This window comes from Homarus americanus, unplaced genomic scaffold (genome assembly GCF_018991925.1).
Source record: "Homarus americanus isolate GMGI-L3 unplaced genomic scaffold, GMGI_Hamer_2.0 scaffold32583, whole genome shotgun sequence".
Taxonomy (NCBI): Eukaryota; Metazoa; Arthropoda; class Malacostraca; order Decapoda; family Nephropidae; genus Homarus; species Homarus americanus.
Window position 1 is genome coordinate 14,266,144 of NW_024713129.1, and position 25,566 is coordinate 14,291,709.

The window sequence follows — 25,566 nt, forward strand, 5'->3', positions numbered from 1 at the left end:
GGTTGTGTGATTCATTGTATAACCAGTATGATGTATTTTTTATATCACTTAGTTAATACAGATAAATTAACAGGAATCACCCGTGTAAATGGGTTGTTCAGAATTCTTGGTCTGGTATGTCATATTGTATATCACCATAAAGTTGCAGAATATTTTTTTGTTGACTGTACAAAACTATCACAATTAATTGTAAACCTGGAAATTTTGACTTTCTAACATTTTTCCACTTGCCAGTTTCTTTGTTTCAATCAGTCAGCACAAAATGATGACCATACCAATGGGTATAAAGAAAAAACAATTTATAAATCCATTTACCCATAACTTACACGAGAACATAAAAATACAATATTAGAATTACAGTAGATATTGTTTATATAAAGTACTATCTATTATCACAGACTAAAGCTCTACACACACAAATATGATAATCAAATAAAAAAAAGTAAATGCTTTCAAACTTCTTAAAAATAATATTTAAAACAATTGAATAATCACAGATGTGATAATACGTATCTGAAGAAAAGTAGAATAATTCTTGATAAGTACAAATCTGTATATTAAAGCCACATATGAAATATCAGAGGTAAGATCTCTAATGATCTTCCATTACTATAAGCAACATATAAGATATTAAAAAACTCTATACTGTATTTGGAATTTATATTAATTTGTTCACTATCATATATTTTTATGTATACCCTTGGGGAAAATTTAAGCTTTTTATGTTTATATCTAATGTAAATCATCACATTTTCTTAGCCATGTCTTGCCTTTCGTTGTTCTCAGAGTTACAATAATCATCACCTAAACAGAAGATATGCCCAAAAAAGTTACAGTATACCTTTATTTAACAGACTTGGCTTAAGAGGATCAGAAGTAAGATGAAGATTGTCACTAAAATTATATTACAGGCATGTAAAGTCCTGTATCTTCACACAACAGTCATGACAGTCTGCATATTTCTCAAAAAAAAAATCCAGACCAAATTCCTCCTTCATAAATATATGGTCTAATATGAGATAATACATGTAGAGGGGGACTTGGAAAAATGTTACACACTGCCCAATAAATTTGTGTGGCAATTACATGAATGCATGTACAGTAGCTAAAACAACTATCTGTGCATACTTTGTGGGAAACAATATGAGACCATGGACGATAAATTTTGGTATATGAAGGCTGTCACTAGTACATAACATGTAAAATTTTGGACCTTTTGACCCCCCCACTTGCAGATAGTTGTTTTAGCTACTGTACAGTATTACAGTAGCAATAGTGTCCTCAATTGATGTGTGAGGACAATGATCCTGTTGTAATACCAGAATTCATACAACTTCCACAAAGATCTCTTAAGGCAGTGTGTATACATTTATCTGAGACACCCTGTAATTTACTAACATGTGTACTGATAAGTAACTATACTTAATTTTTCTCGAGGGCTCCAACTCCAATGAACGTACAAGCATCCATCATAAGGTAGAATACCAACAATCAGTATGTCAGTACACATATTTATAAACAGTCTTTAAGACACATATATATACAGTACTTCCATATACAAACAATACCTCATTAGTTGGGAATCAAACCCTGGACCTCCACATGTGGACAGGGATCACTTCCATGACGCCACAAGGACAACAAAAGGCTCACATTGCTTAAAAATATGATGAAAGAGCAGGCTTTGTGTGAAATAAAACCAAGTGAAGCCTAGGATTGCTTTTGTTGTCCTTGTGGTGCCATGGTAGCGATCCCTGTTCACATGTGGAGGTCCAGGGTTTGATTCCCAACTAATGAGGTATTGTTTGTGTATGGAAGTCTGCATGTATATGGACTGCTGAGATATACTTAAATATAATGGCATCATTGGAACAGTTGCTGCTTTTGTAAGGTAAAGTCAGAGATAAGGTAGGGAGTTACACAGTAACTTACTCTCTTCTTTGTAAATACATTAAAAGTGATTACATATTCCTATTAAGTTAGTTCTTACAAAAAGTTCATACCATACCAATGCTTAATTCCCAAATATTTTTTTAGTCAATAAATTTTCATGGAATACAATACAAAGATCTGAACAGAGACAAAGCCATCATTCAGAACTTAAGTAACTAAATATTAAAATAGTGTTTCACCAGCATAGTGGAAGGAACACATTTATATCATTAGGGGTGTTGGTACAGCAGTAACAAACATCACAGGTTTTCTCTGGGTACAGTGCAATTCCTTTTATCCAAACTCTTCAGGACCATTGATGGTTCAGATACCTGGACATGCCTACAAGAACATGCAATATTTAATGTTGGGTCAAAACTCCGTTTAACAATTGCTTGAGATGGCACATTGCCGTTGTTACATGTAATGAAACTATAAAAGTGGTGGAATAATCATTACAATACTCTAATGTGGCTTGGAAATAAAGTAAAGAAAATATAATATATCTGTACAGCTTAAAAAAATATGAAGAGCATGGGTTTGTATGTGTGGCAAGTGAACACATGTATGGATGTCATTTAAAAATATTATCCTTAATCCCCACCCTACTCAGGAGACAGGTTATGTGACCTGATTCCTTTGTTCTGTTTTTCTCCCTTGCTTTGTTCTGTTAGTTGACTGAAGAGAGTCATAGTACTGTATCCAAACTCCAAGATTTTGTTTTTTATTTCTCAAATGTGGGTTTTTACTTCTTTTAACAGTGTGGCCATTACACTTTCGGAATATAATCTACATGTTATTAGCGCACCTTGCAATGTAAGTGTTACATTTATTTATTATTGTATTATTTACTTATATTATTATATTGTACTTAGTACATTTAAAAAATATTTATACTGTATTTGCACAGTATTTATACATAGAATATTTTAGGTGACAGCCAAGTCGACTTTTCGGAACCACTTGGTTATTTCAGATTCGTTCCGAATTCAAATTGTTTAATTCATTTAAAATAAAAAACAGGAATTGTGCTACAATCCGAATTATAAAGATGGGAATTAACGAGGGTACAGTGCTATGACCTCGGAACTGTTTCTTGTTGCTAATCCTGTCCTGACAGGAGTTTGTATAAGAACCTTGTGTGAACAGTGACCTTTAAATTTTTGACAAGTTCTCACCACTACAAGGTAATACAGCATAAGGAATTACACCGATAAAATTATTAAGAGCATAAAAGTACAAAAATGTATATCATTATATGAATAATAACCATAGTTATCTTTCAGGACAATTTGAGGAGTATAAAAATTATTAAACTTGATAAATATTATGCACATAAACTAACAATATCTTTCCATCTATCCAATATCTTCACTACTCACTGGAGTGGATTAAGGGATACGAGTACCTAAAAGGAGGAAGAATTTAAATGTTACAATCGTCATAAAATTTTTAATACATTCAGGACCGATGTGGAAGGATTAATGTTAGAATCATAGTTATATTTTATACTTTACTTAAATTGTAATCTTCATTAGGTATTTGTTTACTCTTGGGACAAATTTTAAGTTAGACAGCTTCATAACAGTGTGAGGCACCAAGTTGTAACACAGGTATGATCTGAGAACCAAAGAAGAAAGACTTTACTGAGGGAGGGGCTACCGTCTCAAGCCAAAGTGTAGTTTTGGACACAAGTAATTCAGTCTTTGTATATTCCTTTAATTTCCTGATACAAAAGCAAACACTTTAACTTGACCCTTCCACTGCATCTGATAAATGTTGTTATTTGGCTTTTTACTTTGAAACTTGACATGTTTAGGTGTTGGGTCATAAATACTGTATTAGAGAAAATATTATTCACTGACAAAACCCACCCGTGGAAGCCAGGAGATAATCCTGATTAATTTATGGATTTATGGGATAGCATAAACTCAAATATGATGAGCCATGTGCTGACAAATGCTGGTAGACATTATCACAGTACCCGGTGATTACTTGTGTGATGTAAATTTATATTGAAGTGTGCATAATAAGTAAATACAGCGTATATATATACATGCCTCCAGCAATTTTTTAAACATTGAATAAACATGCAAGATAAATTTTGGAGTTAATTATGACTTTATATACACTCACTTTAATAATTAGTACACCTCACCTCACCTCCCACACATTATAATATACAAGTGACCTCATCTAAGAAGTGGAACACAAAAAATAATATATTGAGTTTGGGCATAGTTGATGGCTATGGAATTCTACAAATAAAAAACAAATTCCAGTGTAAAATAACATTAGTTACCCTTTCTATGACCGTAATGAAACTCAATATCTTTAATATACAGTACAGATCATTCATAAATTATCTGACCCAATTTAAATCTTCATAATTTCTGTCTTAATTCGTATTTTTAGCTGTACTTCAATGGTAAATGACCAATATGTGTGTAACCCTAATCCCATATAAGATCACATGCTTTTGAGACCACTTACTTCTGTTGGCGTTCGGAGATTCACATCAAATTTTGACTAAATCCTAAATGATGCTCCGGGACTGTTGATGTGTTTGAGACGAAGATAGACATCTGTGCCAATCCCCTGCATGGCCTGAATCTCCAGGCTTCCACCCATGTACTCTGCGTATGCTCTCGAGGTTGGCAGTCCAAAGCCAAATCTGTAAGGTTGTGATGTACTTCAAATATACAAACAAGAATGGAATTATCTGAAAATTGGACACTCCAGCTTATTTCAGCCAAAGAGTAATCACCTGAACACCCTTATACACAACAATAATCCCCAGCTAAAACTCGCTCGTGTAAAAATTAGAGGAATTTTGGGGCAATACTAACCCATGCATAGGACCGCCTGCAGGGTTGGGATTCACGGCCTCCATCATGTTTGAGAAGACGCCTTCTTGTTGATCTATCTCGGAATTACTTGTGTCGTTGGCTGTGGTGAAGTTATAGTCGAGGGCACGGGCCGTGAGGTGGTGTGGAATGCCACCACCACGATCACTGATTCTGTGTACAGTAATAAACAGCATTATCATAAAGGCAGTGCAATACAAAATATAATTACGAAAAAAAGACTATTTAACACAGTCATGAACACATACAAAGTAATGGTAATGCCTCAACTGACATGTAAAACCGAGTCACAGGAATGATTCTCAGAAATTACTTACCCTGACTGTTTATCTCATTTGGTTGGGGTCGATGCTGCTTCATTTTGGGAGGGAGTGAACCTAATCATTTACACCTAATAATAATGCAAAGAACTAGTTAAGCCAACCATTTTTATCTAATTGTTTGAGGTAGTAATCCAACACTAATACAGTACAGTATGCCCTATAACCTTAAGCTTACCTAATAATAAAGTCTATCTCATTAGAAGCAATAGTGATGTGAATTGGTGGAAGGTGAAGCATCTCAAACTCGGAGTGGTTCTCTATAGTGGCCCTCACCGCATTCTTCAGGATCTCTGGCAAGATGTAATCCAACGGCACTGAGTAAGAAAAAAGAAAAAGTTAAGAGTAAGGTTAAAATCTATTACTGTATTGTTAAATTCCTGATGACCAGACAAGCATTGGGCAGCTCAAGATGTGGGTACTATACATAATGGAGTATCACCAATCATTTCAGTACAGTATTGATTAATGTCCCATTGTTAGCTGATGGTGTGACTACAGTACTTCATCCAGAACACACCTATGTAACCAAAGAAAGTTATCATAAAATCAAACATCTAAATTTCTATTACTTCCCAATTAGTTATTAATTGAAAGCCATTCACTGCCTTTAACTCAAAAATAATCATAAAATTAAATATTTCACAACTTATAAGTGACATGTAGAGGTGAGGAACATTAATATAACTTATGTACTGTAATTTCCTAAGGTTCATTCGCCAAGTAATTAATTTATCCACTGTGACTATACCAAACATGGCAGGTTTTCTCAAGGTACAGCACTTCGATTTCCTCCTGTACTAACACAGGACATTGAAGGTCATAACAAAGAACAAACTAGCCACCCAAACGACTTGCAAGCTGATAAGTGGTGAAATGATCAATTAATTTACCCATGAATACATTACTGTACTTACGTTCAATGTATGGGAAGACAGCATTGACATGGCCAGACAGCTTCAACAGAGGGACTCGGCCATACTTGTGAGAAGACACACGAGACACAAACTGACAGCTTCGTTCAATCACTTCCTTGAGTTTCATCCCGACGTTAATAATTCCAACATAATTTGGCTGTAAATAAATTCATGTTAAACTTCCTCATATAATTTGAGTACAAGTGAATTCATTTCAAATAAATATTCAGTCTCTAGCATCCTACCAAATCTGGTACATCAACAAACTATCTCCCTAAATCCTCATATCGCATCATATGAAGTTAGCCCCCAGCTTCTTTCACCTGATGATTAAACACCCTTATGCTACACACACACTCTTTATCACTCACTCACACATACTGTCACATTCTATATATCACACACACACATTCTTATATACCTTGTGGAGGTTTAACTACCTTATTTTCCCTGAGTGCAAGATGGTGCTGGGCCAACATGCGGATGCCTAAACGAGATGTTAGAGTTCTATCCAAAAACTGAGCCACCAGATCCTCATTCTTAATGTGACGACGACACTCTCTGAAACCTGCTGCCAGTTGAGTCACAACGTCCTGTGAAAGTTAAAGACATTCAAATACCATTAAATCAGCCTTGAAATTCATTTGGTTCATTAATTTGATTTGTTCTGAATCCTGATGGTGATTCTCTTACGTACAGAGTTGTATCAGAAAAATGTATACAAACAGCCTTAAAACATTTTTGTGGAGATTGCATGAATGTTTGCACAATACAGAATTACAACAGTAACATTTTCCTCACTTGTTGGTGTGCAAGATCTCCCACAAATGGAGACAATGATGATGGCGTAATACAAACATTCACATGATTTCCACAAAAATCTGTAAGGCTGTCTGTACTGTATACATTTTTCAGAGATACCAAGTAGTATTAAAAAAGATGAATTTGTGAGAGATACAGTTCATTATTAATACTGTACACTGATGGTTAATTAGAAGTACCATGAAGGTGATGAGGGATAATGATGAACTAACTTATCAAAGTCCACTTCATTAAAAAGAGAGGTAATATACATAATGTACTCCTGTTACAGTCACATGAAGCTGTTACAGTATTCACCTTGTGGTCATCAAGGAGTTCACCAAGCTTCCTGCTGTAGTTGATCTCATCGTCCCGGGAAGTTATGGGAGCAAAGTTGTTCAGGATGTTGAAGGCGCGAATATAAAGCTCGTGCTGCAAGAACAATTACTTGCACTATGACACTTTGACATTAGCCTCACACAAGCCAACATCATTCCCCAGAAAACCCCCCAATGCCATCCTCTTCTCATGCACATACTGTACACCTACACCTGCTTCCTGGATGTCAACTCCCTTTACTTCTAGTGCATCCTTCACCCCAGCCCTCTCATACCACCCACTTATATAATGTGATAAGCTTTATAATAAAATCCTTTATATTTTGTACAGTACCTAAATTATAATATATAGTAATCATTTAGTATTCTCAAATAAAAAACCAACCCTGTATATATACTGTACATGAAGAACTTAACCCCAAACGACTGCCTGCAACTCTCACAACAACAAACTCACCACGCCCAGTATGATGGGATTACAGCCGACAATGAATGGTAAGCTGCGGAAGGCTAAAACTCTCTTCGCAATCCTGACAGGTAACTCTTTCTGTAAATACAGTGCACTTTTCTGCAAGGGAAGATAGACAGGTTAGTATATGTGCATGTAAACAACAGATACACCCTCATTTGTATACCTGTGTTGTTTAATAGATACTGTATTGTACATTGTTTGTATACTTTAAGTCTTAAGTACATTGGTTGTATACCCCTACTGTTTACTAAGTACAGCACTATATTTAATTGTATACCTACACCTGCATTGTCTTTATACATAATTAACCATATACCAGATTTGTTCATACACATGCTAAACTGTAAACAGTACCTGTAGTGTCTATACACTTTCTGAACTGTATACTACCCTTGGCATGGCACGGGTTTTAGTTACAGTACTTACCGGTAATAATACTGTACAGTATACTTATTGCTCGTACTTAACAGGGAAGTTTCTTGGCTACTTTTACATTTAAATATTTTATACTAATAAACACTTTATACAGCACAGTACTGTATATACAGTACTGTACACACACACACACTTTCCTTCTGTTTCTTTTCCCATAATAAAATAAAAACAGCAAACTGACAACATTTACATTGTAACACTTGTGATCAAAAGTTTCTTTACACACCTGTATTGAACTGCATCAAACAATATACTGTACAGTACTACAAAACCAATTATGGAGACGTGTTGGAACAGATCAGTGTGTCAGGTAAGTAAAAGTACTCTTGTTTCTGAATATAATGGGCAGGGTGTCATAAGCTGTGCACCATTTGGAAAATAAAATTACTACAGTCAATTTTCTAAGGTTTCACCATCTACCTCAAAACACATTGTTGATTCTATGTGAACACAATGCCTCAACTCTCATATAATACGATTGGTAATACGAATGCATTCAGATGTGATGATCTGCTTTAATTATTCAATGGTTCTTTAGATAATCTTGGTAGATGACAGATTTGAGATACTGTTGGTTAAATTCTTTTGCAACTGAACTGTGCGTAGCATCTGGCTCTCTGTACATGAAGATTAAACCGACTCTCCTTTAGTATTGATGCATTATGATTTCCTCACCAGAAAATGAAAAAAAAAATCACTTTTCTTACAGTGCCCGACCTATAAGACACACTGTACATCAATAGCACAGAGACGCTACATTATCAAACTTCAATTAATTGCTACATCGCTTTGAGGCTGGAGGTCAAGTGGTCTCCAATTCAAATAGGCCCTAGGCCCCCTCCCCTAACAGGGGAAGCATTAGGCATGAAGTCCATTAAGATTGTACTCAAAAGTCTAATGGTCAAGCTGAAAATGGGTCCTAAATCTGGCGTCCACTTGACAAGCCACCAGAACAACGCCAATCATATAAATCTTTAATAAAATTTACAGCCTAGAAGCTTTTATATAACCATAAATAGACAAACAAATGCACAGGCACCCACAACAGCAGCCCAAAAATGGTACACAAGTCGCTGAAACAGAAAGTCTATCAAGCTCAAAACACCACATATTATGACAACATTTCTGGGTGGATAGCAGATACTGTACATAGTTACCGATACTGGAAAGAATTACAGAAGACTCAGTAAGAACAGTGATTTGCCAAACTCAAATTAGTTTAACTTTTAAATAAATCTGACGGTTCCCAGAACCCATCATGAAAAGTCAGTCACGTCTAAGTCATAAAACTTGAATTTTCAATTAGTTTATGATACTGAATTTTTATTATTGGTGTAAGGCGTTTTTATATACTGTTTGGATAAGAATAGTAACAGGAGTGAGGGGCTCAATGCAACTGATATTCTTGTCAAAGAGTAATAATATTTTGCTTTTTTGGTAGTGCTTAATGGAAATTACTGAGTAGTTCACATATACTTCAGTCAAATCTTATTCATTTCAATTACTATCTTAATACAGTACTGTACTACCAAACATGGCAGGTTTTCTCCAGGTACAGTAATCTGATTTCCTCCTGTACTAACACTGGACAATACAGGTCATAACAAAGGCCAGGCCAACTGTTTATTTGGATAGTAAGTGATCATTCTACACTTGGATGTGTAATAGTATTACTGTACCACAAGAGGATGAATGGGCTCTTGTTATGAACTCTAAAACTGCTACAACACAGAATTATAGAAAATTCAGTTCTCACTTCTCCGTTACGTACTGTTGGCAAGTACAGTACCATTATAATTCATCAAGGGTTCAGGAGTGACTATCAGAAACAAGGTAAAGTACAGTATTCTGAATCAGGAAAAAAAATCACTGTTCTCCACTGATAACTGTGACAACTACTGTACTGTACATCTTCCCCTCCCCTCCCAAAAAAGAAGCTACTACTCGGTAAATAAAACCATGTGAAAGAATATGCTATAGGCAAGTGCTGTACTGGAAGATGTAGTCTTATCCTCACTGACCACCTGCAACGTATGGGAAAAACTATTAATGGGCTATCACCATAACACTACAACTTTTACACTATAAAAAATGAATAAAATAAATAAGAAAGAAGGCATACTGTATTATAGTTCATAAAATTTTTCTTCAGTGGATGCAAAAGTCAATGGATAAATAAACAGGCATAAAATCAATCAAATTTACTGTACAGTACTTACAAGAGTCGTTGTTTCATCGTCAGTTCGTCCATGGTAGAGGATGGCTGATGGAGTTAATCTCACACTTTTCTGTAAAAAATTCAAACTTAGTTCATACATATATTCGTTTAATTACCCACCCCTACACCCTCACTATATACCCACCCCTACACCCTCACCATCTACCCACTCCTACACCCTCACCACCCACCTTTGCCACCTCCGACACTTTCACCATCTACCCACCCCTAAACCCTCAGCATCCATCTACCCTTACACCCTCATCACCCACCCCCTACACCCCATCATTCATCCACCCCTACCTACATCCTCATTACCCACCCACCCCTACATCCTCACAAGTCACGTGTCTCCGCCTGAGGTACGGTATTCTTAGGCCCCAGCCACCATGCATACCAGTACCTGCTGAACCACCCCTACCCGCCCGCCGTCACCCACCCCAAACCAACAACCCAGACCCTCCCTCCAGTCCTGACCCTAGCTTATTCTGCTCCTAACCAAACTATACATAACCTAACGTAACTTAACCATATCTATCCCCAACACAATTTTATCCAAACCCAAATTAATTTAATCTCAACATGATCTAAATTTAACGATAACTATCCTAACTTTACCTAATCTTACTCAAACCTAACCTTACCTCAAGCTAATCAACATTATTATCAGTGTTTCATTTTCCCAGTGGCAGTATTAGCAGTCACATAGCCTTTGACAACACACGCGGTCAAGAGACTCAAGAAGTGATCTATGTTATCGAGGAATATGAGCACGTGTGTTGTGTGAAGTTTTACCAAATAGAAATGTTTTTGTTTTTGCTATAACTTAAGAGGCAATTAATTCACAACGTCAAATTAAATATGTTTCATCTAATTCGTTGTTTATCATCAAAACAAACAAACTGTATAAGTAAATTAGGGTAGTAATGATGATGCTCTCGTATAAAAATCCCTGTTTACTTCACCTGATGATTCACTAGAGGGAGTTGCCATTTGGGTGTTTAATCATTAAGTGAAATAAGCTGGGGTTACTATTCTTTAAAGAGATATGGTATTATCGCTACCTGGCTATCATCCCTATGTAGCGAGAGAGATAAGAGACAGAGAAGGATGTAATTGATAAAGAAAGCTGTAGCCCATTTGGAGGACGACTTGAAGTTGTATCGGTGAAAAGAGTAAGCCTTCAACACAGAGAAACCTGCTTTAACATCAATAAAAGCTAATAAAAAAAATCATCTAGTCGACATTGAGCAACATTGTGAGGAGGCAAGGTGTTGAAAAGATAAACGACATTTGGCATCCCTGCGCCCTCTCCTCACACGTGATCAAAACGTGCACCACCACACACACACACACACACACACGAAGATCAATACCCGTTCCGTTTTACCCAAAGTCTTAATACACGATGTAAGATAACACTTTCACTTTACAAGGTTGTATCATGTTTAAAGGTTGGTAGATGAAGCTTACCGTTGCACACACACACATACGACATTATAATCAATAGCTACTTCCGTGTCCTTAAAACTCTCGCCTTGCTCATTTATCTCTTGTCATAATTAAAGTATTTTAAGATAATGAAAAAAACAGTTAAGTAAATAACAGCTGTCCTGAAGATCATTAGCAACGTAAAGTCGGGGTGTCTACTGGCCACACAAAATAAAATTTCCTGACTTCCAGGTGTAAATTTAAAAAATCCCAGATCCATTAATTCGGTATTTATTACGACAGAATAACAAAATTAGAGGTTTCCAATAATGTGCATATACTACTGGGAAATTTAAAGATATAGATGATATTAATCATGAAATCGAAGACCCTTTCGGGACCCACCGCAAGCCAATCTGACAAAAAAAATATACAGCTATGAATTGAAGTACTGTGTTAAAGAATGTACCTTTGGTGTACGGAACTCAGTCTAGATACTAGTTTTAGAAAGCTGTCACTCCCACTATTGCCTTTAATTTCCTTAACATGTTTCCACTTTATTTACATAAATTCATCACATTTTGCCAAATTTAAACAGCCGATTCTCTGTCGGACCTCAATAATGTAGGTCACTTACCCCCCTAATTTTCATATTGCCACTGGCTACCGGACTGACTATCTTATTTAAGCAGCTATGATTAGGATGATCTTTAGGCCTAGTGATGAACATCGGACTTGCGCGATCCACCTATATGACTCATGGTAAAAATGTGGAATAATCCACTTAAATAAAGTCACTTAATTATAAGAACAATTCATCTCTGACAATACTCATTGCAGAATCGGACCCCCTCTCTTCACGAAGTAAAGTAAAAAGTAATTACTATTGACCTCAGAATATCTCCTAATATCAAGTGTACATGACTTCAAAATGCCCATGGTATTGGTCAGATTTAAAAAAAATGGGGGTGGGGGGTTTACACCCCGTCACCCCCGAAAAAAGACACCTGCTCGCTGTGTTCCTCCACCTTCAACTTCTTGGACCCCCCTCCCCCCCCTTTGGTATTCCTGTGTCCGCCCTTGCCTTACAGCATACAAATTGAACAAAATCTCTTAATTGTTTTCCATTATTTATACAGTATACCTACACTGTCTAGCTACAGTCACCCAAGAAAGTCCTGTCGCGAACCATGAACCCCGAGATTCAGACTCGTGAACCCGAAGCAGTAGACACTGATACATTATTCTGTCCATAAATACTTCGGAATCAAGAGTCTGAATCTCGGGGTTCATGGTTCGCGACAGGACTTTCTTGGGTGACTGTACATGTATACCTGCAGTGTCTAGGTGCAGTGTTTGTATACCTGCACTGTCTAGGTACAGTGTTTGTATACCTGCACTGTCTAGGTACAGTGTTTGTATACCTACACTGTCTAGGTACAGTGTTTGTATACCTGCACTGTCTAGGTGCAGTGTTTGTATACCTGCACTGTCTAGGTGCAGTGTTTGTATACCTGCACTGTCTAGGTACAGTGTTTGTATACCTGCTGTCTAGGTGCAATCGTTTGTATACCTGCACTGTCTAAGTACAGTGCTTTGTATACCACTGTCTGGGTACCGTGTACATATGCCTGCTGTGGTAATCATTTTGCATATACCTGCACTGTCTGAAGTGCAATGTTTGCTTATTCTCTGCACTGTCTAGAGTACAGTGTTTGTATACCTGCACTGTCTAGGTGCAGTGTTTGTGTCACCATATCTAGGTACAATGTTTTGTATACCTGCACTCTAGAGTGCAGTATTTATATACCACTGTCTAGGCACAGTGTTTGTACCCACCTACACTGTCTAGAGTGCAATGTTTGTATCTACCTACACTGTCTAAATTGCAGTGTTTGTATACCACTACACTCTAAATTGCGAAAATATTTTATCCTACCTGCACTGTCTAGGTACAGTGTTTGTATACACCACTGTCTAGTACAAGTGTTTGTATACCTGCACTATCTAGAGTACAGTAACATATGCACCTGCACTGTCTAGGTACAGTGTTTGTATACCTACTACATCTCATTGCAGTGTTTATCCTACTGTCTAGTACAGTGTTTGTATACTACACTGTCTAGTACAATGTTTAATATACCTGCACTATTCTAGAGTACAGTGTTTGTATACCTGCACTGTCTAGAAGTACAATGTTTATATACCACTATCTAGAGTACAGTGTTTGCCTCACCACTATATAGGTACAATGTTTGTATACCTACTGTCTCAGTACAGTATTTTAGCCTTTACCCCTGCCTGTCTAAATTACAGTGTTTATACTCACTATCTCAGTACAATGTTTATACCACCGCAACCACAAATATTTTGTACACTGTCTCAGTACAAGTGTTTTACCTACACTATCTAGTACAATGTTCCTTATACCTACACTGTCTAAGTACAATGTATACCTACTATACAAATTTTGTGCTATACCTGTCTAAATACAATATTTATACCTACATATTTACATTATACCTACACTGTCTAAATACAATCATTTGTATGCCTGCACTGTGAATTGTGTTTGTATACTTACCACTGTCTAAATTACAGTGTTTATATACTACTATCTAAGTACAGTGTTTGTACCTCACTGTCAATTTAATTTGTATACCTACACTATCTAGAGCTAGTGTTTGCCAGCACCTACACTGTCTAGGTACAGTGTTTGTATACCTGCACTGTCTAGAGTACAGTGTTTGTATACCTACACTGTCATTACAGTGTTTGTATACCTGCACTATCTAGTACAGTGTTTGTATACACTGTCTAGGTACAATGTTTGTATACCTGCACTGTCTATAAAATCTGCATATACCTACACTATCTAGAGTACAATCTTTGCCCATACCTACTTTCTGTCTAATTGCAGTGTTTGTATACCCTACACTGTCTAAGTACAATGTTTATATACCTGCACTATCTAGAAGTACAATGTTTGTATACCTGCACTGTCTCAGTACAGTATTTAGCCTATACCTGCACTGTATCTCTCAGTACAGTATTTGTATACCTGCACTGTGTCCTGAAATACAAATGTTTGTATACATACTGTCTAGTACAGTATTTGTATACCTGCACTGTCTAAGTACCCAGTGTTTCACCCTGCATGTCTGGGTACAGTGTTTGTATGCCTGCACTGTCACCGTTATTCATTTTGCCACTGTCTAGGTACAGTCAATTTATATCTCAGTACAGTGTTTGTATGCCTGCACTGTCTCGGTACAGTGTTTGTATACCTGCACTATCTAGGTACAGTGTTTGTATACCTGCATACAGGTACAGTGTTTATACCTACACTGTCACCAGGTAGTCATGTATACCTGCACTGTCTAGAGTACAGTGTTGTATACCTGCACTGTCTGGGTACAGTGTTGTACCTGCACTGTCTAGAGTACAGTGTTTGTATACCTGCACTGTCTGGGTACCCAGTGTTTGTATACCTGCACTGTCTAGGTACAGTGTTTGTATGCCTGCACTGTCTCAGGTACAGTGTTTGTATACCTGCACTGTCTGGAGTACAGTGTTTGTATACCTGCACTGTGCAGTGCAGTGTTTGTATACCTGCACTGTCTGAGTACAGTGTTTGTATACCTGCTGTCTCGGTACAGTGTTTGTATACCTGCACTGTCTCTAGTACAATCATTTGTATACACTTTCCATCACAGTGCAGAATGTTTGTATACCTGCACTATCTAGTACAATCATTTTGTATACCTGCACTGTCTAGGTACAGTCATTTTGCCTACCTGCACTGTCTAGGTACTGATAATTTGTATACCTGCACTGTCTAAGTACAGTGTTTATACCTGCACTATCTAGGTACAGTGTTTATATACCTGCACTGTCTAGGTGAGTGTTTGTATACCTGCACTGTCTAGAGTACAATGTTTGTATACACTGTCTAGAGTACAGTGTTGCCAGCCTGCGCACTGTCTAGGTACAGTGTTTATGTGCCTGCACTGTCTAGGTACAGTGTTTGTATACCTATCTAGAGTACAGTGTTTGTATACCTGCACTATGCATTTTAGTCATTTGTATACCTACACTGTCTCAGTACAATGTTTATACCTGCACTGTCCCATTTGAAATGTTTCTGTATACTACTGTCTAAATGCAAACTCTTTACCTACATACAAGTGCAATGTTTGTATACCTACATAATCAAATTGCAGTGTTTGTATACCTACACTGTCTAGGTACAGTGTTTGTATACCTACACTGTCTAGGTACAGTGTTTGTATACCTGCACTGTCTAGGTACAGTGTTGTATACCTACACTGTCTAGGTACATTGTTTGTATACCTGTACTGTCTAGGTACAGTGTTTGTATACCTACACTGTCTAGGTACAGTTTTTGTATACCTACACTGTCTAGGTACAGTGTTTGTATACCTGCACTGTCTAGGTACAGTGTTTGTATACCTACACTGTCTAGGTACAGTGTTTGTATACCTACACTGTCTAGGTGCAGTGTTTGTATACCTGCACTGTCTAGGTGCAGTGTTTGTATACCTACACTGTCTAGGTGCAGTGTTTGTATACCTGTACTGTCTAGGTACAGTGTTTGTATACCTGCACTGTCTAGGTGCAGTGTTTGTATACCTGTACTGTCTAGGTACAGTGTTTGTATACCTGCACTGTCTAGGTACAGTGTTTGTATACCTGCACTGTCTAGGTACAGTGTTTGTATACCTGCACTGTCTAGGTGCAGTGTTTGTATACCTGCACTGTCTAGGTACAGTGTTTGTATACCTACACTGTCTAGGTACAGTGTTTGTATACCTGCACTGTCTAGGTACAGTGTTTGTATACCTGCACTGTCTAGGTACAGTGTTTGTTTTACCTGCACTGTCTAGGCACAGTGTTTGTATACCTGCACTGTCTAGGGTACAGTGTCAGGCTACCTACATTCTGTCTAGGCATATGTTTTGTATACCTGCACTGTCTAGGTACAGTGTTTGTATACCTGCACTGTCTAGGTACAGTGTTTGTATACCTGCACTGTCTAGGTGCAGTGTTTGTATACCTGCACTGTCTAGGTACAGTGTTTGTATACCTGCACTGTCTAGGTACAGTGTTTGTATACCTACACTGTCTAGGTGCAGTGTTTGTATACCTGCACTGTCTAGGTACAGTGTTTGTATACCTGCACTGTCTAGGTACAGTGTTTGTATACCTGCACTGTCTAGGTACAGTGTTTGTATACCTGCACTGTCTAGGTGCAGTGTTTGTATACCTGCACTGTCTAGGTACAGTGTTTGTATACCTGCACTGTCTCGGTACAGTGTTTGTATACCTGCACTGTCTAGGTACAGTGTTTGTATACCTGCACTGTCTCGGTACATTGTATACTTTTTGTCTATAATACATGATGAACTGTAGCCACATTGTTTACATACACATACATGCTGAATCAATTGTTTGTAAACATATATATGATGAATTTACTGAATAAACATCTACCTATCTACTGAACTTTGTCCATCGTACGCAAGGTTGTGATAAGAGAAGTCAACAACCCAGAAGTAACCACCTTGATGTTTACATACTATTGATATGATGATATTTCCAATCATTTTTTTTATCTTTACTCAATTTATCATGTCCACTTATCAGCTTACTAGCCATACTGAATCAATACTTCAGTCCTCCTTCTGATAAAAAAACCAGCTTTATCTTGAGTCAGGAACTGTGGATTAACTGAATTGTCCATGAGGTTTGTTGGTCTAATTGCATCAATCTAAAGGTCAAGTAGACTAATCACTTCCATGGGACTACAGACCTAAATTTTATTGCTACTAAGAGACTACAGGCCAAATTGTATCTTTTAAAGGGACTACAGGCCTAAATTTTTTCTACTATGAGACTGCAGGCCAAATTGTATCCTTTAGATGGACTACTGAACCACTTTATCATTTATAGGGTCAGTGACTTACATCAAATAGACCAACCACTATCTTCATTTATTGGGGTTACTGGCCTAATTCTATCGCTGGCACAAGTCTCTAGTTCACTTTTCCCTCTTAACTATTTTCGGAAGTGGGGTATCTTTGTGTTCGAGGGTAGGCCATATAATTCCTAAACCTCGGTTGGCTTTTTTTCTATTGTTACTTCCACTTGTGCTGCCTTTATTGACTGATCTATCATACAATGCCTAGATATTTTCCTTATCAACAGTATCCAGGAAGGTGTTATTAACAGAATAGTTGTCACGAGGCTTGTTGTATCCCAACTATGAAATATTATTATTATTATTACATTTTCGCCCCCCAGGCCCCGATGTGGGTCAGTGACATATGCCCGGGTGGGCTAATCCCCCCCCCAAAAGAAACGTGGTCTTACATTTCTGTAACGTTACAAAATCTTGAGACCACGTGAACACCTCGTGCATAAGGGCTAAAAAAAACACCCTGTGCTCTCTCTCTATCTACAATACTCTTCAAAAACAGTATTGTGCCAAATTTACCCAGGAAATGACACCTTAAAACAGATATTTCAGGACAAGAGAAGATACCTGTTGTCGTCCCATCTGTAGTGGCACAGTGGCTAGTACCTAACACAAGTAAGTATATACAGTACCAGCACCTATCATGTAAGCCGATAATTCACCCTCTCTCACTCCCACAATCACACACGCTCTCTCTCACTCCCACAATCACACCATTTCTCATCTCACTACCACAATCACCCTCTCTCCCTCTCATATGACTATTTTGATCTTTCTGGTTCACCCATCATTTGCTGGCAGCCAACACACCTCCGTCACTCTCCCATATTTCTCAACTCACACAACTTTCACTCTGATTGGGCAGGACTGGGGTAGCTAGGCAGGACTGGGGTAGCTAGGCAGGACTGGGGTAGCTAGGCAGGACTGGGGTAGCTAGGCAGGACTGGGGTAGCTAGGCAGGACTGGGGTAGCTAGGCAGGACTGGGGTAGCTCGGCAGGACTGAGGTAGCTCGGCAGGACTGAGGTAGCTCGGCAGGACTGGGGTAGCTAGGTAGAACTGGGTAGCGTTAAGTAGAATTGGGATAGAGTTTGGGTAGAACTGGATAGCGTTAGGTAGGGTTGAGGTAGGGTTAGGTTAAGGTAGGATAGTGTTGGGGTAGGTTAGGATAGGTAGAGGCATATAGGTGTTAAGTAGGGACATAAAAGTGTTAAGCAGAGGCATACAGGTGTTAAGCAGAGGCATACAGGTGTTAAGCAGAGACATACAGGTGTTAAGCAGAGGCATACAGGTGTTAAGCAGAGGCATACAAGTGTTAAGTAGGGGCATAAAGGTGTAAAGCAGAGGCATACAGGTGTTAAGCAGAGGAACACAGGTGTTAAGTACAGACATACAGGTGTGAAGCCAAGGCATAATATAGGTGTTAAGTTGTGGCATATATGTGTTAAGAAGAGGCATATAGGTGTTAAGTTGGGACATATTTGTGTTGACGGAGGCATAAAAGTGTTAAGTAGAGACATAAAGGAGTTAAGCCACATACTATAAAGGCAGATGCGTCACATAGGTCTACTGGTTGCCAAGTTGTCATAGCCAGTTGGCAAAGACACGTGACACATGACCAACCTCCACTACCCTTCCCTCGCTGACCTTCCCCTGACCTGTTCATAAATCCCAAATGACCTGTTCTTGTACTATTTGAGAATTGTATCATAGGTTTAAGTGAATCAGTTCACTACATTCCCAGAGAGGAAAAATTAACAGGAATCTTTAAGAACCTGTCACTGAATCATAACTAAAGTGAGTCAGTTCAATATGCTCTCATGTATGTATGTTTGTTTTTGTTTTGGGGGTTTATACTCTTCACCAATAGTCAGTCAGTTAGGTGGTCAGTCATGTCTCTGTTACACACTGTTGGTAGGGACTGTGCTGAGTACTTATGGGCTATCTGTTACATACTGGCCATGTATAGGCTCAGATCTATATATACTGTTGGAAAGTACTGAGTATTTATGGGCTCTTATATACTGTTGGCAAGTATGGGTTCTCTGTTACAACTGTTGGACAGTAATGGCTATCTGTTACACACCATTGCTAAGTACTGTACTGTACTGAACTGAACTGGACATGTACAGTACTGGCTACTGAATGAACCCAAACTTTTAACAGTACATACTGGTCAAGTCTAGTTTTAGTGGAGGTACCGGTAGGTTATTAACCCCTTGGGTATAAGGGGTCTCTGTGCCAAATAAAATAAAAGTGACGTCCAGTAGGGAAGGGGTTAAATTACCTCACACTCGAGCCTGTCAACATATTGTTGTAAATTTTAAGAACATTTTCAAGTAGGAATCACCAAAACTCCTTCGTTTTGTCTTATTCATAAACCAGTTGACTAAAATCAAACACCTCCAGTGAGGGGATAAAACTTAATGTGAAAACGTCAGAGTGCAGACCCTACACCTGTTACTAGTGCATGCCAAGACTGGTGAAGATAAATATAAAAGTGGCACTTAGTAATACCCATTTACCAGCGTCTAGGTGACAGGACTCACTTTCTGCAGAGGCGTCAAGCTAACCTATATATACATTGTTGATAAGGTACCTTTTACTTATTTTTATTCATTTATCAGTTCACCATTTATCAGCTTTCTAGGTGCCTGGTCTGTTCTTTCTTACTATGATTTTATTGTTCAGTGTTAAAATGGTACTGGAGGAAACTATAGTGCTCAGAAGAAAACCTGCCATATTTTGGAGGTTCAAACTGGATAACATTTTTTTCACTTCTGTCCCAGGCCAGGGAGTGAACCCACAACATGATGGTGAGATAAGCACATTACCGCTGTACCACCAATATCCCTCACTTACTAGTTCTTTTTGTATCATATCTTACTACAGCTCCTCCCCGACTTTAGACGGGGTTAGGGACCCAAACCCAGGTTGTAAGTCGAAATGGTCGTAAGTCGAAAATACTTAAATAATACATATAAAATCTAAGTCTTTTTCTTCTCAGCACCACAAAACTCTCACTTTTAAGCTTGCCAGCCATTTTAAAGTGAATTACAAACGAAAATTTTGTCAGTACACAGCGCAATCACTGACGTTGGGACTCGAAAATACTTAATTTAAAAAAATTTTGGTACGACTGAGCCGGTCGTATGTCCGGGTGGTCGTAAGTTGAGTAGGTCATAAGTCGAGGAGGAGCTGTACTGTAAACCCAGTACTGTACTCACCTTCTGTGCTGCGGCTTCAATGGCTGGCTGGTTGTAATACGCTGCTACTGTTTTTGCTCTTTCCCTCTCCGAGCTGTGTGTGGCTCTGGCGCGGTACTCAACCCTATCTGAACTGAGGAAGGATGAGGAATAGGCAACACAAGCCTTCCTGTGGTCTCGCCAGCTGCAGCCCGAGCGAACACCTCGCACCAGACACACCATCGGAGCATTTCTTACAACTGACACCACTGGAGCCATCCTGGAGAGAAGCATAAAGGCTCCTTAGACACCAAGTACAGTACATTATTACCAATACTTAACCAATAAACGGCAGCCAACATCTGCGGATGTTAGCTGTAGAGATACGGCCAACTTCAAAGGAGGTTTCGTGTTTCTTGTATTCCAGATTTTGCACATACAGTATTAGGGGATCCTTTACTGCCATTTATGGGTTAAACCAACAACACACTAACAGTCAACACACCTAGCAGTAACAGTTATGTTTAGCTTTGTCACTCAACATTTCTCTTTATGGGATCTCCACTGTAGAATGTAAATCTAACAGTGAACCACAGAAAAATACTACACAATACAGTAGCTACAGTATATGAAAAACATTTAAGAAACCAAACAAAAATATTAACTGAACCACAGACTAATGATTACATCCCACTTGGAGGATTTCTGTATGGTCAATGTTTTTTTTTTATGATTTAGCATAACTTAACCTAATCTAGCCTAAACAAATCATAGGCTAACATCTTTGGTTTGATAAGTTAGGTCAATACAGTTTGAGTTAGATCAGTGGCCATACCACATTGAAAATACACTAGCTTGTTGTCTTATCATTGAAGATAAACAACATTGGGTTTAGTTAATACAGTGCAGGACTGTACTTGGATGGGTGACTAACTGTGAACACCATACACTGTCTGTGTACATTGTTTGTGTGCAGTATCTGCAATGTCTGGGTACATTTTTCTTTATATGGGGATTAGCCCACCCAAGCACAGGTCAATGACCCACATCAGTGCCTGAGGCCCTGGGGGCGAAGATACAGTACGTATAATAATAATAATAATAATAATAATAATAATAATAATAATAATAATAATAATAACAACAATAATAATAATAACAATAATAATAATAATAATAATAATAATAATAATAATAATAATAATAATAATAATACTGTAATAATATATAAATTTTAAAACATAAACGGTATAATAATATTAATTCTAAATACTGTACCATAAATAAACGAGCCCAAAAAAATATCAATAGTGAGAAACGATAGATATGTTGTGTTGTCAAAGTAAGAGACCCTGCAATTGTGTGTAAATGAGGCAGAAAGTCAGATCAGCAACCTGGGACTTGGTCACAATTTTTGTGATGTCATATGGCAGCAGGGTCTACCATTAGACAACATATTATGCTTCCAATACCTTCCCAGGTGGTAGTACCTCCCTGTTTGATAGCTGCCTACTACCTACACTGTCTAGGTACATTATTTGTGTACCTGCACAGTCTAGGTACAGTACATACATTGTGTACCTGCACTGACTGGGTACATTATTTGTGTACCAGCACTGTCTAGGAACTGTACATTGTTTGTGTACCTGCACTGTCTAGGTACAGAACATTGCTTGCGTAGCTGCACTGTTTAGGTACAGTACATTGTTTGTATACCTGCACTGTCTAGGTACAGTAGCAAAAATAACAATCTGTGCATACTTTGTGGGAACAATATGAGACCCTGGACGATAAATTTTGGTATATAAGGGCTGTCACTAGTCACACGTAAAATTTCGCAGCATATCGAACCCCCACCTGCAGATAGCCTTCGACAGAGTCCCCCACGAAAGACTAATTAGAAAGGTAGAAGCTCATGGCATCAAAGGTAACATCCTTAAATGGATTAGGGCGTGGTTACAGGACAGGAAACAGCGAGTGAGCAACAACGGCTTTAAGTCCCATTGGAGCAACGTCACAAGTGGAGTTCCCCAAGGCTCAGTACTTGGACCATTATTATTTATTATATACATAAATGACATAGATATCGGCATAGACAGCAACATAAGTAAATTTGCTGATGACACTAAAATAGGACGTGTTATTAAATCTGACGAGGACTCAGCAAAACTACAGGAAGATCTAAACAAATTTTTCGAATGGTCTGAAAAATGGCAGATTAAATTCAACGTGGACAAATGTAAAGTACTCAGTATAGGAGATGTAAACAGGGAAACCAGATACCAGATGAACAACGATGCCATAGAGAAATCCGACTGCGAGAGAGATTTAGGAGTAATGATAAGTAGGAACCTTAAGCCAAGTAAACAATGTGTTTTTGCTCGTAACAAGGCTAATAAAGTACTTGGGTTCATACAAAGGAGTGTAGTTACAAGACTAGCGAGGTCATCCTAAAACTATATCTTGCTCTTGTGAGACCACACCTGGATTACGCAGTTCAGTTCTGGTCACCGTATTACAGAATGGATATAGAATCATTGGAAAGAATTCAGAGGAGAATGACAAGACTAATCCCGGGCATTAGGAACCTTGAGTATAGAGACAGGTTAAAGCATCTAAATTTGCACTCCCTCGAGAGACGTAGAGTGAGGGGGCGACCTGATAGATGTGTATAAATGGAAGTCAGGGCTGAACAATGGGGACATTACAAAGGTACTCAAACTATCCAACCAGGAGCGAACTCGTAACAATGGTTTTAAATTGGAGAAATTTAGATTTAGGCGTGAAATAGGTAAACACTGGTTTGGAAACAGAGTAGTGGATGAATGGAACAAGTTACCAAGTATCATCATTAACTCGAATATGCTGGGTAGCTTCAAACATAGGTTGGATGCTTATATGAGCGATAGGGGTTGGGTGTAAACGGGACTGCCCAGTATGGACCAATAGACACGCTGCAGTTTCCTCCATTCTTATGTTCTTATAGTTGTATACTGTACATTGTTTACCTGTACTCTCTAGATACATGATAAATACAAAAAATAATATATATATATATATATATATATATATATATATATATATATATATATATATATATATATATATATATTAGTGAAGATTTAATGCCATTTTAAATGTAAATTAACTACCATTAAAAATGTCCTGAATCCATCTAATATTTCTTTATCCAATGACAATTTCTTAAATATTTTAAGTTATTATATATCAAGAGTACTTTTAATACCAATCTCTATGTTATTTTCACTGGTTAAAAATAAATATATACTTACTCGGATAATAATGATGGCTTTATAAGACAAATCTCACTTGTTTCTTGTCGACCAGCGACTTTCCTTTGACCACGCAGTGTTTCCTCAATTTCACCAGTTATCTGTCCTTTCCATGTTTCCTTTCCTTCACTACGTTGTCTGTTTCATCTTTCACTTCGATAAATTGGTTAAAATGATCACTATAGGTCATGAGAGACCCATGAATGGATAAATTTAGAGGAGGTTTAAACTTCCTCACCTCACTCGTTGACGGCTTTACCTCCAATGAAGGTGAACGGCTTGTGAACGCTGCCAGTCGGTGTTGCCAAAAGCCTCACCCAAACTATCGTACAGGTCATCTTAAACGCTCATACATTACTTCACAATTATAATATTTCATCAGTAAAATTGTTCAAAATTGGATAAATATGTATGTAAATTTTAAAGGGAGAATATAATGTACAAACAATTGTAAACAGTAATCAGTTTCCATGGACCCTTGTGTAGTTTCACTGAAAATCCGATTAGGTTAGGTTAAATCAACTTAAGTTTAATCATGAAGTGAAATGAGTACGTTCTAATCTTTATAAGGTTCCTTTAAACCTAATATATATGCCCCCAGTTGCAAGATCATATTGATAACACGAAAGCATAGGACAGTCTCATGAAAATTATACCAGAATTCAGGGGACACTTTAGCATAGTTTTAGGGTGTATCCTGTTTATGCTTCTTAGTCATGTTAACCCCTTCTGGCCCTGTACTTGACCTCCAGGTGCCTCCCTTGTTACTGCCCATCTTCCTAGGTCTAATACAATCTGCCTACTTCCATTATTTCACCACCATGGCCCTTAAGAGCCCGCACCGATAGATACAAGAACAGCACCATCCCATCTGTTGTTAAAATAATAAACAACTCCTGATTTATGTACTGTACAGCCCTGTAAATGTATTCAATGCATATTATATCATTGTCTAAATCAAATGTAAGTCCGTATATTTTCAGCCACCTGCTGCAGCTCCATTAATAAACCTTTATTATTATTAGACCACCACCTCCACTTAAACCAACCAACCCTATACTACCTCACACAGTTGCTGTCTATTTCCACTCCTGTTAACTGTTTTCTTCCCACTCTCTCCTTTTAACAAACACCTTCCTTCCCCTGCAACACATTATTCCTCTATCACCTTCACATCCCTAACAATAAATTAATCAATACAGGTTTTTGTACCACCTGACTCGTACATAGTCAACATACCCCCTCCTTTAAATGTCATACAACCATATTCAGGACATCCCCAACCTTGATGTTCTTTCTCTCAGTATTTTGTTCCACAGCTTTTCCCACCACACACACACACACCTACATAACCTACACTG

At 37.9% G+C, this 25,566-nt stretch overlaps 1 protein-coding gene across 2 annotated transcripts; it reads right to left on the reverse strand.

Annotated features, from left to right (window-relative positions):
* Positions 1–298: 298 nt before the first annotated feature.
* Positions 299–24,470, reverse strand: LOC121867985 (3-methyl-2-oxobutanoate dehydrogenase [lipoamide] kinase, mitochondrial-like). Of its 2 annotated transcripts, XM_042368177.1 has the most exons (11): positions 24,206–24,470; positions 20,955–21,192; positions 10,300–10,370; positions 7,633–7,744; positions 7,156–7,269; positions 6,477–6,629; positions 6,037–6,193; positions 5,298–5,436; positions 4,782–4,952; positions 4,426–4,606; positions 299–3,340 (listed from the first exon to the last, which is right to left on the reverse strand). In XM_042368177.1, exons 2-10 carry the CDS (start codon positions 21,189–21,191, stop codon positions 4,462–4,464), a joined length of 1,299 nt encoding a protein of 432 aa, XP_042224111.1. In that variant the 5' UTR covers position 21,192; positions 24,206–24,470; the 3' UTR covers positions 299–3,340; positions 4,426–4,461. The 2 variants fall into 2 exon arrangements, with proteins under 2 accessions (XP_042224111.1, XP_042224119.1); XM_042368185.1 differs by having other exon boundaries at positions 299–4,606; positions 7,633–7,743; positions 10,302–10,370.
* Between the last annotated feature and the right edge of the window lie 1,096 nt (positions 24,471–25,566).